Source organism: Pelodiscus sinensis, chromosome 6, assembly GCF_052426305.1.
Source record: "Pelodiscus sinensis isolate ZL-2025 chromosome 6, ASM5242630v1, whole genome shotgun sequence".
NCBI lineage: Eukaryota > Metazoa > Chordata > Testudines > Trionychidae > Pelodiscus > Pelodiscus sinensis.
This window is the reverse complement of record NC_143057.1, coordinates 6,490,384-6,506,060: the sequence shown is the minus strand read 5'-3', so window position 1 is coordinate 6,506,060 and position 15,677 is coordinate 6,490,384. Positions and strand designations below refer to the sequence as shown.

At 41.8% G+C, this 15,677-nt stretch overlaps 1 protein-coding gene across 1 annotated transcript in view; it reads right to left on the bottom strand.

Annotated features, from left to right (window-relative positions):
• LOC149524113 (uncharacterized) overlaps positions 1-15,264 on the bottom strand; it is a 194,950-nt gene extending 179,686 nt beyond the window's left edge. The window contains exons 1-2 of the mRNA XM_089779548.1: positions 15,193-15,264; positions 13,584-13,717 (exon numbers count right to left, since the gene is read on the bottom strand). Coding sequence (XP_089635674.1) covers positions 13,584-13,618 — 35 coding nt within the window. The 5' untranslated portion in view covers positions 13,619-13,717; positions 15,193-15,264. The remainder of the gene's footprint in view (positions 1-13,583; positions 13,718-15,192) is intronic.
• Positions 15,265-15,677: the final 413 nt, after the last annotated feature.

The window sequence follows — 15,677 nt, the reverse complement described above, 5'->3', positions numbered from 1 at the left end:
GCATATATTATCCTGGGATCAAAGAAGCAGAGGTTTAATATACTAAAACTAGGCTAGCCAACTTCACTTTTCCCTAAACTGCTACTCTGGGACAAATTTCAGAGTAGGAAATCCGGGCTCACCAACTGCACTGTCATTCCAAAACAATCACCATATATCCAGAGATAGAATCAGCTAACAGCTTGTATTTTTGTTGCACACAGTATTAGATAGGGAGAGCAACAATTTTGGAGCTCTCCCATCTCTGGAGGAATGTTCACAGGTCTGGTTCTATCACAAAAGTCAAAGTCAGCTTTGAGGCTGAACAATGGTTTAGGTCATCTTTACATTGTGGGTCATTATGCGCTACCAGAAGAAAATACCTTCCTATTGGCTTCAGTATCCAAGTATGCAAAGCAAAACAAAAACATCCACCAAACTGGCTGAGTTTACCCAACTAGCTTGATGCAAGACAAAAGCATTCTACAGGTTGAGCCTCTCTTGCCCGGCACCCTTGGGACCTAACGGGTTCCAAACCAGATTATTTTCCAGACCCGGGGAGGTTAATATTGTTTAGCAGCATTACCAACACTTCCACTGCTTACTGATTTAGCTCTTAGAGGACTTTTAGGGGTAAATTAGAGCTAAATACTAGCACAGAACAGTGAAAACTAGTACTGGCGGCCATAAACAAACTTTATGGGACTGCGAGAAACTTGGCCACCCCCCATGAAAAGTGGACATTCAGCTAACTAAAATCATGCCAGACCACAGATGTTTCCAGACCAGAGTGTTCTGGATGAGAGAGGTTCAATCTGTTGTAAATATTTAAGAAGATAAAATGGGGGGATATTTGATATAACACAAGCGGCGAGGAGTCCTGTGGCACCTTATAGACTAACTGAAGTGTTGGAGCATAAGCTTTCGTGGGCAAAGATCCACTTCGTCAGATGCATGTGATATAACACAGGTTGCTGAAAAATTGCAAAAGTATGAGCAACTTTCAGGACGGGCAGGTCAAAAAAGGGCTGGAATTCTTTGAACACCTTGTATCACCACCAAGATAGACAAGGGAAATGGTAGTGGACTTGTTTTTCAAAGTATTCAATGAAGTTCCGCCCTTGAGGTTAATGACCTGTGGAGTCAAGGGACAGAATGAAAGAAAAGTTGCTAGAGTGAAAAATGGCTCAAGGGCAAAAGCCTCCAGGAAGCTGTTAATACAATTTTGAAGGTGGTGAAAAACGTTACCACTGGATTTGCAGGTGAATACATTCAGGGACCTCACTGAGTGACCATTTTAAAGAGCTCTTTAAAAGGCGCTGGCTTTGTAAGATGGGGTCTATAGGTAACAGCACTGTCAGCCTCTGAGCACCTGCAATATGAGTCTCTTCCCACACCTTTCTGAGAGTGCATATCAATTTATGAACAACCCAAGGGTTGGAAGAGTTCTTCATTCTCCCTGCCCATTGAGTCCTGGCCCTCCCTGCTGAGGTTACCAACAGTTGTGACAGAAGTAACCGTTCTGAGTAAGCTTAAAAGCTTGTCTCGCTCACCAGCAGAAGTTGGTCCAATAAAAGGGATGACCTCACCCACCCAGCCTCTCAGTTACGACAGCATCGTATATTGGCAAGTGTATACAGTTTACTGACCGGAATGGCTGACATGGCTCAAATGTGGGTTATAAATGGAGAGCTTTAAACTATCCATAATGCAATGCAGGAGGACTTGAAGGTCAAGATTTCCCACAGTAGGTCATGAGCTGGGAAGAGGAGGCCACGTTGGCAAAGTGTCTTTTTGATATTTTGAAATGAAATGGACCCATCTTATGGTGAAAAACAGAACCATTCGTTGATTCATACATGACCGAACTAAACACATACTTCAGTCAAGATAGCAAAGAGAGGTGGAAATTAATGGGTTTTACACCTTCAATATGAGAACTGGTCATGTCGCTGGTGGGCCTGGCTGCACCTTCAGCACATCAACGGGGGGGGGGGGGGGCAAAATGGGCAACCGTCCTGAGGCCTGGCAATTCCAAAGGGCCCAGAGCTCCCAGCTATCACCACCGCTACAGTGGCCATGGCAACGGCTAGGTCGCAGGCCCTTTAATTTGCCACTGGAGCCCAACATGGCATGCTGCATAGCACCAGGGTGGCACTGAAGGGGTAGCAAGGAAGAAGGCTAGCCAGAGCCCCCCCACCCCTTCTAGGAGCAGAGAGCCAGGCCCCTACTCCTGGCCCACAGTCCTGGAACTTCTATCGGCTCCCCTGGATGCAACAGGGTATGACACAAAACGGGTGAAAATTCAGTCAAGTCACATGGGACACACTGTTATGTTATGGCTCCATCTACACATTTATAAGAGACTCTCAGATATTTTAATAAATGGTGACTTCGTTGTTGCAACTTGTTATAGAGGTTACAATAGGTTACTTGTCACCATGACTTATAATCAGCTGATCACCTTCTGTTGAGGGGTTTAGGTCCATCCATAATCAGGTTTGGAAGGATCCCATATTTTTATCAATAAATGTTGATAAAATGTTCATTTCACCATATGTATCAAATTGTCCAAAATATTTCCAATGATAGTCAAAAAATACAGAGAGGCAAAGTAAGAAAAATGTTGCTTGAGCTCTGACAATTAAAATTCAGTGATTAAAAAGTTTTTAATTTCATTTGTTGCAAATAGCCTAGTAAAAACAGAGCACATTTGTCAACCTAAGGCTTATATATTTTGACATGGGACATTGAAAATTTGTGTTTTAACAGTTTATTAAGCTTTAACTTTTTTAATCTCAACCTTTGTCATTAAATAGCTATCTGGCCTTCCCCACCTGCATCATCTCCCACAACTATGAAAATTTAGAGAGAAAAATCTTTTAAAAATAAATAATACCCATGAAAATGATAAAAATTTCTGCTGCGCCTGTCTATAACACATTACTCTTCATATCTGTGACATATTTACATCATCTACTAATCATATATTAGCCCTTTATAGACTATTCATATATGGATCTTTAGTGTGACATGTGCCTATTAGACGTATCAATTTTGCCAGACTCGTTAAATTCAATTTTCCTTTCAATCAGATGTTAAGAGCTGGAGCTATTCAGTGTCTCGGGACTGAGCTCCAAATCAATACCCTAACTCTACAGCAATCATCCTGGGTACAGCATATAACCCTCTGTGTGGACAGGCGGGAGTTCTTTCCCTAGTAATTCCACAAATAAGACATGGAAGGATTTAGAGCACCTGCCGTGAGTATGTGGACTGGTAAATTGAAAATGCATCTTAATCCAGATATACAGCATATAAACAGAATAATGTCTCAGAGCAAAGAATAAAAAAAACCCCAACAGCTATATTTGCTGAAAAGGCAATGCTGTGCTTTATAGCCTAGGAGAGAATATTTGGGAGCACTTGAAGAAAAATCCCCGGAGTCCCCAGCCCTACATATAGTGCTGTATGGATAGAGTGAACAAAGCAAATGTGATTCTGTGTTACAGTGCAAGAACACAATATAAATCAAGGAGGCTGGTAGTTGTGTAAATGTTATACTTACAATGGAAATGCTGATACAACCCCAATTTATAGAGGTGCTAGCCACAGCAGCTATAATATGGCTAAATATCAGTTAAGCAGTGTTTTGCAGATCTGATAATTGTGTCTTAAAAGAAACATATTGTACTCACTCTTGAAGAGGTAAACCATCAGCTATGAATCAACCGGAATGACTAATACACACTTCACTAGCTAAAACTAGGGAGGGGTGGGAAATCATTATTCTGATATTGTATTTGTTCTTTGCTTCCTCCAGCTTTTGAGATGTAATCAAACTCATAGCACTTTCTTCTTCTATAAGTTATATTAAAAAGCTCCATTGGTTCAGGATTTATTGATCTGAATTGACAGTGAACTTCACAAATTCATACAAAAGAGCCGTCTCGTTACAACAAGATTTTAAAAAGACTCTGGCTCAGAATTCAGAAAAGTTCACAAGGAATGTATAAAAATTAAACAACTTTTAAGGGAATAGGCTTTATAGTAGGCAACACGAGTTAATTGTTTTCTGTTGCATCCTTTTAAATCTGTAAGACAAAGACAGAAACCCCCACACTAATTTTTGTATAACAGTTTAAACAAAAACAAATACATACATTGCTACAGGAAACAGGGCCCATTACAAGAGAGTGCAGTCCAGTTAATAGAGTTAAATTTTGAATCAGTGTTGGATCAACTTGATCTAAACAAAAATATTGCCCACAAATAATACTTTGCCCAAAAAATACAATGTTGTTTACATGCAAATATTCAAAAAGGAAACATTCCAAATAAGATAAGGAACATTTATTATATCCTTTTTATAACTAAGTAAACGAGACGAAGCCTACATAACCCAGTCACCTTCAGGAGTCACCTCGCTCTCCAGAAAACAGCTCTTCCTACCTAGTCAATTTCTTTTCCAGCTGTGTACCCTGGTACATCAGTTGTCCAGGTTCCTATCTGCAAAAATCCTGGTCTTCTCTACATTTACTTTCAATCCAGTTTTTGCTGTTTCCTGTTTTACCTTGGAAGTAAGGCCAATCATTCCGTCCCTTGTCCATCACAGACTCCTTATTATGTGATCAGCTTGCCTGGTATCCTGTAGCTTCAGGCAATATTCCAGAGGGTCTCTTTATGGATGCTATTGAACGCTTTCTGAAAGTCAACAAAGCTAATTCTGATGGATTTTTGTTAAGCAGAATCTTTTTTTGGTCATCTCTAAAGGAATGAATATATGTTCACAACAACATGCTGGACAGAACCCAGCCTGTTCTCACTACATTCCATCCCCTGCCTCTTCATTCTAGTCTACATACCGGTAGCCAATACTCTCCTTGAGATTAACTGCAGTTCCACATCTCTCCAGTTCATACACTGAGGAAGATCACCTTTTTGTGGCAATGCCACAGTGATACTAGATTGCCAGGCTCTGGCATTTGTCCTTTCACCCATATTTCATTAGCGTTGTGTTAGCTGCTTAAATCAGCTGCCTCCTGCCTTTAGCACAACCGTTTGAATTCTGATCAACCCCAGGAGCTTATCCCTATTTGAGGCATTTGATGGCTGCTTTTAGTTTCATGGAGGTATTAAACGCCTCTTCTATTTCTAACTTAGGCCATGTCTTCAATAGACGGAAGATCAATGCCGCCACGATTGATCTTCCAGAGTTCAATGTAGCGAGTCTAGTTAAGGCTTGCTAAATGGAACTCAGAGGGCACCCACGTTGGCTGCCAGAACTCCTGCTTGTGTAAGATGTAAGGGAAGCCCACAAGAGCATCTGATGTTGTCAGCCCCCGCCCTGTCGAGACAGTGGGAAAACATGAAACGAGGTTCATCAACTCCAGGAATGGTAGGGATGGTAGCAGGGGGGACAAAGTGGCTTTTAAGCCACCTCCCTGGCACAGGCGTACCTGGATTCAATTCTGTGCTGGCCCCGTTCCCAGTGTAGTCTACAGCAACCAATGACAATGGCTACCACTGACCCCCATGGAGCAATTATGCCAAGCAGGGAACATGAAGTATAGGTATTCCCTGGCCACAGTGGATATTCATTCCCCAGATGAGTAGAAGGTAGAAGCTACTGAAGTATGTTCATACCATCCCCCATTCTGGGTGTAGAAAGAAGAGAGATCATTGGCAGAGAAGACTCAAAACTCTTGATGGTGGGGGGGCACAATTTAAAGGTTCAGCACCCAGTGCTTAGCTATTGCTCCTGCCGGTCCCCATGGAGAAAGAAGCCGGCTTGGCCTCTCCGACAACTTGACTGATTCAGCTTTGACCAAATGGGGCCGGTTCCGAGTCACCAGGAAACCCACACATAGGAGTGGGGCAGTCCTGGCTGCACCTCAAGGCCCAGGAGACTAGATGGCTTCCAGCCCTGACTTCCAAAGTTCTTGCACATTAGCTACTCTGTGGCGCTGGTTCAATACCCCCGGTCCTTGTGCAAGACCCAAATATACAATGAGACAGACTCCCAGTCCTATGGGCCGCTGGTGACCCCTGGGCAGGCAGGCATGGAATCTGTGAGTAATTTAGTAGCCAGTAGAAGCACTTACATGCTTAAATTTTGCTGGAGAACTTTCCCAGATTAGGGCCTTACTGTAGGGCGTTTATCAAAGTACACAAATATTGTAGTGCATTTTCCATTAAAATCGGTTCATTCATACTCTATCACCTATGTCGATGGTTCATAAGAAAACTGATGATACTGAATTGATGATTATGCTAATCAGTGAGACAGACACCTATTAAACTGGGATGGTGGGAAAAAAATCAGCTCAGGCAATATTAGGATTACCCCACCTTTCACAAATTGATAGAGAAGAGCAGAAGCAGCTCAGGTTTATGTAGACTATAATAAAACCTCACCGTAGCTGGAAATGCAGACCTCACTCCACAATTTCCGGAGAACAGTCTTGATCTTCACAAAGAGTTTGCTTGTGCAGTGTATTGCAGCCCGGTGTTTTGCATAAAAATTCATGAGGCACCAGGTCTATTTCAAGTACAGAGCAGTAAAAAGAAAAGGAAAAAAAAAAAGTTTAGCCCTACAACTCAGATAGGATTCATTTTGAGCGATGATTGCAAACCAGCCGTGGAAATTACAGATGCTACTTGGTTCGCTATTATTTTACAGCATCTTCAGTAATCTTCAGTGATCATTTATAACAGCGTGTCTGATGACTTTCAAAACATAACGGGAAAGGATACTTCTGCAGAGAGCCTGGCGACTCTAAGGAGAAATCAATCTTTGCTGCTCAGGGAGTGAACTTCATGCCGTCATGATCAGACAGTTAGAAATTTCAAACTACAAAAATAGGCCTGTGGGTTCTTAAACATTTTGGCCTATTGAATTTAACACATGTAGAGCAAGAACTTTTGGCTTCTCTCCTTTTACTAAAAGATGAGTGCAAAACGAACAGACCTTAGGAGAGAACCTCATCGATAATGAACTCACCAGTAGTTAAAAACAAAGAATATGAGAGAGAGAGAGAGAGAGGCTCAGAGAAAAGCTGGAGGGACAAAGAGAATTGAGGGTTTGGGGTTTGTTTTCATTCTGCACTGGAACAAATAGGAGACCTTTGCTACATTTTCACAACCACCACGAGACCCACCCCATACAGACAATTGCACCATATTTAAGGCATTCAATTGGGATGGGAAGAGAGTGGGGTTTAAGGCCCTGCTCCAAATCAGGTAGAGCACGGATCTGAAGCTTGGTCTCCCAAGCCCTATTCCGGAGGATCTCTTATTCCTACTTTCAATGGGCTTAAACTGCATCAAGGAAGGTTTAGGTTGGACATTAAGAAAAACTTCCTACTTGTCAGTGTAGTTAAACACTGGAATAAATTGCCCAAGGAGGTTATGGAATCTCCATCACTGGAGATATTTAAGAGCAGGTTAGATAGACTTCTATCAGGGAGTGTCTAGATGGTGCTGGGTCCTGGCACTTGAGGTCCTTTCCAGTTCTAGTCTTCTATGATTGGTGCCTTGTGTATGTACGCTCCTCTGCCCATCCACGTTCCGCTGCCCTATCCCCGCCCCAGCTCTCTTAGGCAGGTTGCTCTGCTGGGATCCACAATTGTGAGCACTAAGGGAGAGGAGAGCAATTTTGAGTGATATGGCAGCTTCTTCTGTCCTCCTCTGGGCCCTGCACACATGGGTAGGAAGAACTGGTCTCATTTTCACTCCACAAGGTATTGTGGAGAACATCAGAGGTCAGAAATATATTTCCATTAAGGGGATGCTTGCTCCAGCCAAAATACGATCTAGCGTGGTGTGACCAATAGTGTCAAAGGAGTGCTGATGGCCCTGAGATACTGGCCTGGGTATTCTGCCTAGGCTTGCCTTCACCAGGAGCATACTAGAAAGCATGACCGCTGGGTTACTCTTGCTATATTGTCTTATGGGCTGTGCTGGCTGATCACGGAACTATTCAATGGCATTAGATCAGGTCATGTGAACAGTGTTATCATTACAGGCACCACCATATAGTAGCTAATGCTGGTGGATGCTGGTACAGGATGCTGACAGATAGAAATAACCTCCCCACACCAAGTCTTTTTTGTCTCCGAAAATTCTGCTACCATCCAGAAGAGCCACATGGCTCGCAGCTACAGATGCAAAATCCTGCTCTCCCTCACCAGCCTGTCGTCGTAACAGCCTTCCAAATTCACTTTATAGCCACTTTACAATCAAGGTGGAGGGTCAAATTCCAGCTTGCTACATTTTCAAAAATAGATTCATTTTTACCATACCACTCATGGAGCCAAAGAATGATATCCCCCAACCTGACACTTGCCAAATGCGCACATGCGTGAACTTGATTTAAATACTAACCTCCTGTGAGGAAACATTATTATTGTCTGGACTGCCACGAACACCGTCAGGGCTCAAACTAAACAAATACTAAATAATTGCGTGTCATATTCCATAGTCAGTATAGCCAGAGAAAGGAGCAATTAATTTGGCCCAACAACAAAATGCCCTATTTGCATGTGTCGTTAAAGCTTGCGATATTATCACAAGCCCCGGATCCTGGTGGCACATGATTAAGGAAGACTCTTAGTTTTCATTTAAAAAAAAGTTTCTAGCCCTCGCGGTTCTGGCGAAAAGCATGAAAGTGTAAGCAAACTGCACTCTTAGCCCTGGTCTACACTAGGGAGTTATTTAAAAATAACCTCTTTTATTTCAAAACAACAAGCGGCCCGTCCACAGTACCAAGCCCGTTATTTCAAAATAACAGGCTGGTTATTTCGAAATCTGTGCTCCTGCTTTCCTCAGGGAATAACGCTCATTTCAAAATATAAAATGTCTTAGGGGGGTAGCCATGTTAGTCTGTACCTGAAAACACTTAAAAAAAAAAAAAACAATGAATAGTCCTGCAGCATCTTAGAGACGAATACAAAATGTAGAAGCGGGCTGTGCCCATGAAAGTTCATGATACCATCTATATTTTTTGTTAGTCTCTAAGGGGCTGCAAGACTATTTGTTGTTTTTTAAATTATTTCAAAATAGTTATTTCGCAAGTTATTATTTCAAGTTTAATTATTTCAAAATAATTTCCTAGTGTAGATATGCCCTTAAAGGCTCAAATCACCAGAAGGAAAACAAGAGAGCCCCAAATTTTTTTTTTTTTTTTTTTTTTTTTTAAATCTGGCTTTAAAAAAACATAAATCTCATCCATTTGGGAACTGGACTCATTTTTGTATGTTTGGGTTTGACAATACTGTGTCGCTTTGCTAGAACGTTAGAGACTGATCCTACAATAGACACACCCGCTCTGTTACATATCTCTCAAGCCATAAATCCCTGACTCTGTTCTACCAACAACAGCCTGTCACGTTTCCCAACACGTATCTTTGAGCTGTCTGCACTGCCTCTCTTTTACGCATGGAAGGAGCTCCACATAAATGTCCACAAAGCCACTACGTTATTCTCCCTTCCAAAGCCTTCTTAAAACTCATCACACATCGCTGAGGCAGATGGTGCCCTATAAATACTTCGGTTTATTTTAATTGTCTCATCGTTACCTTGGGATCTCCTCCCCCGGATGGGTTGTAATATCTGCCCAGTCCCTCTGGTGTTAGGTTGTAAACTCTGCAGTTCACAACCCATCTTTTTGCCACGTTCATGCACCGTACCTAGAACAACCATTTCCTGATCGATGCCTTCTAAATGCATCCCCAAGACAATACAACAACAACATGTGTTAAGAGCTGTGTGCCCTTAAACAGCCCCCTTTGACATCAGAGGAACAACTTACCTGCTTAACAAATTTTCAGAAGTATTAACCTGTGCAGGTTCAGCACCATAAAACTGATCATGCCTCCACTTGCGGTTGTAGATTTTCAGAATGTCACTGCAGCGCATGAAAATCTGTCTCCAACCATGTATGTTGTCCTAATTGGATTTACCTGCATTTACACTGTAATTATCCAGTGTAGCAGAGTGTAGACACTCACGGTGCTTTGTGTGAATACATTCATAGCTAGACAAAAATAATTTCAATATGCAGAGAGGAACATTAGAAGCAATTTGCTGCCAAAGTGTTTCCTGGGGTGGGGGAAAATGAAGAAGTTTCTGTTTTATGCATTGCCAGGGGGAATAGTTTCGAACATGAAGCATGCACTGAAGGAAAATGAAGAGAGTACCACCCTTAGCTAAAGGCTTTTCTTTTACTGAGCCATGGTTTTTATTTTATGCACAATTTTTTTTAAAATGCTTATTATTATTATTCAACATTTGCTAAGATTCAGAGGGAAAGATGCAGTCAACAGTAGGTAGGAGAGAAGAGAATCCCTGTTATCAGATCCAGTACATAGCATTTTTGTGGGCCAGATACAGTAGGAGAGAGGTTTCTTTTGGCTCCGAGACAGTTTGACATTTGTGGTAACAGGAAAGAGGCCCAAGATCTAACCTTTGCCCTCTACCCTTTCAAAAATCTATCTTTTTATAATGATTGTACAACACCTAAAGATCTGAAAAGGCCATTTTAGGGCACTTAATGAAGATATTCTGTAACTAAAATGCTAGCAGATGTTGAAAAACCTACAAGTACCAATACCAGACAGTGATGTTGTCAAATTTCTGCTGGTAAGTAAACTCTCTGGGACACGGACAGCTGGTTACAGCATGTTTGTGCAGCACCTAGCGCAGTGGAGGTCCTGGAGTGCCCAACCTTTGGAAAGTACACCACAACATAAAACGTCATTGATACTTAGCAGCAGCAGCAACATCATCATCATGTAAGGCTTGGCAAGTGTTTGGACAGGAGATCTCCAACTAAAATCCAAGAGTTAGAGGAAGCAGAGCTGGTGTTTCAGTAAGTGAAGCACTTAATGTCGAATTATCATTGAATCCAAGGTCCTGCATGGTGCGATGAGGAATTTCGCTGGGTGTTGATGCCAGAGAGAGTTGAAAAAAAAAATCAGTGTGTGACTCTTGAAGACTAGAAATGCTATGTAAGTGCGAGGTAGAGAGCTTTTCTTAACACACTGATTACTGTTACTTCTATTTGTTTTTATTACTTCATCTCGTAATTTGGCGGACACTGAAATTGGAATCAACATGCACAGCCGGACAAGATTGACTAACAGGTGTTCTTCCCCAAATGGACAAGTATAACATGGCAAAAGAGCAAACACACCGATTTAGGAAGGGCAGCCTGGATAACAGAAGGGTGGTTTTGTGGGTAAGGTATTGGAGTGGGACACAGGAAATGTAGTTTCAGTTCCTAGCTTTTTATGTCCTTGGGCAAGTGCTAAGAACTTCGGTAGACACTAAAAATCAGGGACAGAATAGAGACCCCAGATTTATGGCAGATTACAAACAATCTATAAACCAGTAACCCTCTCCCCTCACACTTCCTCCACCTCCCTCGCCCCATGGTTGGAGAGGTGTTCACAGGCCACATCCCCTTGAGTGGTCTCTTGAAATACTGTTCACTGCTTATGTTAAACAAGCTGTTCCACTTTATTGTTACCCATGACGCAGTTAGTACATTCCCGAGACCTGAACCAGAGCTCTATGGTTCAAAAGCTTGTCTCTCTCACCAGCAGACGTTGGCCCAATAAAAGCTATTGCCTCACCCACCTTATCCCTCTAATATCCTGGGACTGACATGTCTACAGCAATACTATATGCATTAAAGATTGTAAGGTGATGGGGGCAATACAAGTACTTGAGAGAGAGAGAGAGAGAGAGAGAGAAAGAGAAAAATCAATAGAATGTCCTTTGCATCTTTATAGCTTCAGAATAAGGATAGCAATCTTCTTGTACTTCTTTGGCTTGGGGTATTAATAATACACCACACCAGTCTACAAATACCAACTGGTTGCAAATAGCAGAGTACGTCTGAGATATAGCACATCGAGGAATTAAATATTTTTGCATTGGAGGGCAGTCCTCTTAGTGCCCCGTGTCAATATGGCATTATTTATATATTTGCATCACAGTGGCACTTCAACCGAAACCAGGAACCCAACAAGCTAGGCATTGTATATGCACCTACTAAGAGTTCACATCAGCCCCTGCCCGTAAAAGCTTACAACCATAATGCACAAGATGAAGTATGGGACAGAAGATGTTCCCATTTTCCTGATAAGGAACTGAGGCCCAGAGAAATTAAATGCGTTGCTAAAGATCACATGGGACATCTGTGGCAATGCTACGAAGTGGAAGCAGACTTCTCAAGTCCCGAGTCTAGTGCCTTAGCCATACGACTATATGTTTCCCTGGACTGGAGTGCCACTGTTATTTATACACTAGCAATGTTGACTCCACATCTGACAACGGAAGTGATTTCTTGTATTACAAAGGAAGAGTTTGTGCATTATTCTCCAGGTGAAACACATCAATGCATATTGTAATCTGGACTCTTTCCTTCTTTTCCTTTGGATCTATGAACAGAGCAATATGTATACTTCTGACAGACAAAATCACCCCTAGTGTAGTTTGACCAAGGCTGTATTCGTCATTTATTTGCCGCATAATTGCCATTAATTGGTAGGAAATGATAAAGTACACACGAAGGGTACATCTACACTGCACACTTATTTTGCAATAAGCTATTCCAGAAGAAATGCTCTGAAATAGCTTTCAAATCATTTCAGAATCGCACGTCTACACTACAGGGAAGCCTCAAAATTAGTTGGATGCAGGCTTCTCTAATGTGGACGCGCTACCTCAATTTAGAACCCCAGGAGGCACTAGGGGAGTAAATTACTTTGAATGGCCTTGGGGAGGAGCTATTTTGACATAACAGCAGTGGAGTGTCAATATGACAGCTATTCCGAAATAGGCGTTATTCCTCGTGCAATGAAGTTTTCAGAAGACAGAATAAGCCATCCGTAATTTCGAATTTATTTTGAAATAACAGAATTGCTGTGTAGATGCTCGCATTGTTATTTCAGAATAACGCTGCTGTGTAGACACACCCAATGACACAGACCCTTTGAGGCAGTGAGTTAGGCTTCCATCCCAATTAAACACTGTAGGATTTTCAAGGCATACATTGCCTGATGGGAGATACATTGGTACTTCATATGGACAACTGCATATGTGCCTCAAATGAGGCCTGGAGTTGATTGTTCCTAAATGGCAACCAAGAAGTACAGCTTTCATGACAGACAGGCCTACTATATGCTGTGTTTATTTGTACGCAAATCAGTATTTTGCACAAGCTAATAGGGAGGGTACAACCAGTTGGTGGCATTTCAAAGTTGCACCCCACAGCAAATCACTGGCAACATGCATGGATGGTGAAAGCACAGCTACTTTAGACCTCGCTCTTGAAAATGGAATGGAAGTAGTCCAGTAGATTTCTATGGATTTCAGACTAGGCCAAAAAGGGAGCAGACAAGTTGCAAAGTAACACATGAGGAAGGCTTCCAAACTTCCTTTCCATCTTTGTTCTTTTTTTCCAAAGCCAGTTATTATGAATGTCACCGAATAGCAGCACAGCTAGATAATGCAGTATGAAATATCTACTCTGACTTTTATGCAGAAGACAAAAGCACAATAAATACTGTGAACTGTCTAGAGTTACCATAACTCACCTGCTACCCAGGTATCTCTGCTTGTCAGCAACCATGTAAGTAGGAAAAGCACAGTTTTTGTTCACAGAGGAAGTCTGCAGTGTAGGGTTGCCGGCTATCTGGTTTTGAACTGGACAGTCCGGTATTTGAGCTTTCTGTTCGGGAAACAAATGGAGACAATATAAGTGTTGGGTATTTTCTAAATAAGATGGAATGTAGATTGTGATGTCATGTCAAGTGTGTCCGGTATTTTTGTTGAAACCACTTGGCAACCCTACTGCAGGGCCATAAAAGATCCATGACTGGCTCAGGTCAGCTGATTCAGGTTCACGGTAAAAGTGCAGTGTAGATGTCTGGGGCTGAGCCAGGGAGACTTTGGGATCTTCCTGCCTCTCAGGTCTCAGCTTCAGCCCAAGTCCAAACATCTGCAATTTTATAGCTCTACAGACAAGCCCAGCAAATTCAAGTCAGCTTCACAACTAGCACAAGGATTGTTTAATCGTGTCATGATTCCTAACTCACTTTTCACTCGGACTGTGGTAAAAGGTGACAAATTGAAGCCTAGTAAATGTCATTGGAAGAGACACTGCAATTAACACAGCACCATGAGGATGGGGTGTGCCTCACACCCACGCCAGACCCTTTACACTAAGGCAGTTTAAACAAGATTGACAAGGATACATGATTTCACTGCTCAAAGCTAGAACTCTGCAAACCCCCTGGCCAAAGCTCTGACCCGGGGGTAATTTAAAAAGGCTGGTAAAGATCAGACACATCCCACAAATTCTTGGGTAAATGCAATGATAGAAAATTATTTTAATAAGACTCCAGGCAATATTATAATACTCTTAATTTTTTGTGGGACCGTCTCAGGCAAGGCCTAGAAAAGAAAGACTTAATATAGCGCGGTAATTCCCTAATCTTGCCTGCCTATCTCCTAATTCCACAAACCGCTCCCATCCAGCGACTCCCCAAGGTCAAATGATTTGATCACCTCCTTCCTGTCTTCATCACAATTACACTCACAGGATCAGGGAACAAAAATTAAGCCAAACAATTATGGTGACCAATCGCACATTAGCAGTAGAGCTCAATCTAGCTAAGGGTCCCAAATTCCCCATTCATACGAATGAGAGATGAGATCATTCAGCATTTTCAGAAGTTGTTCCCATGCACTGGGGCCCCCAATAAATAGAAAATATAAAAGCATCAAATACAAGTGACATGCAATCGATCCCTTGGGTGACACTAATTTGCATGAAAATATCACCTGAATTTTCCTGAATTGAAGAAAGCTGTGACAGATGTACGCTTTTGAACAACTTGCAAATAGAGGAGACAAAGATGTGTAAAGAAGTTATTTACTCTGAATACTTTGTCCAGCTCTGGTTTATGCCCTCCTATTTATCCAGGTCAAAAACCATTTATTCTCTGTGTGAGGAACAACATAATATTCAGGAGCCAAGTTTATTTTTCATTCCTCAAGGCAAGTGCTGATATAAACCCTTCTTCCAGATTGTTTTTTAACATTCAGCAGAGCAATCAGGATTCTGGGCAGCAAACCAGCATCACAGCAATCTTGGGTGAAGTGGCTGGTGAGAAGACAGACAAGGAGGGAGGACTGTCTTACCCAAAACACAGTGACAGAATGTCCTACTTCTGGAAACTTTCCTGGCTGCAAATCCTTTGATCTTCTGAGAGTCCCAAGATACTATCAAAATGAGAAAATGGTCATTCACAAATCTCGGTCCATATTTGTCCTGAATACTGGACAATATTATAGTGCTGTCCTAGTCGTACAGGGGACACGTAGGACTTATACATTTATATGAGTCGACTCATTCAAAGAATATCACCTGGGAATCAGAAAACAGTAACTCAGTGATAGCTTGAGCTAGTCATGGAGCTGTGCTATGAAGATATAATATCTTTTTGTGCACAGAGGTAGGAAACATATTTAGTAACATAATCTATCCTTACTGTTAAATAAATAGCTATTAAAATAAAGCTGTTAAAAGAATAAGGCACTGAGGTTAATGCTTTTGTCAGGTTTCTACAGCAACAAACTGAATCCACCTCTGGTCTCACAAAATATTCTTTTTTAATTCTGTGACT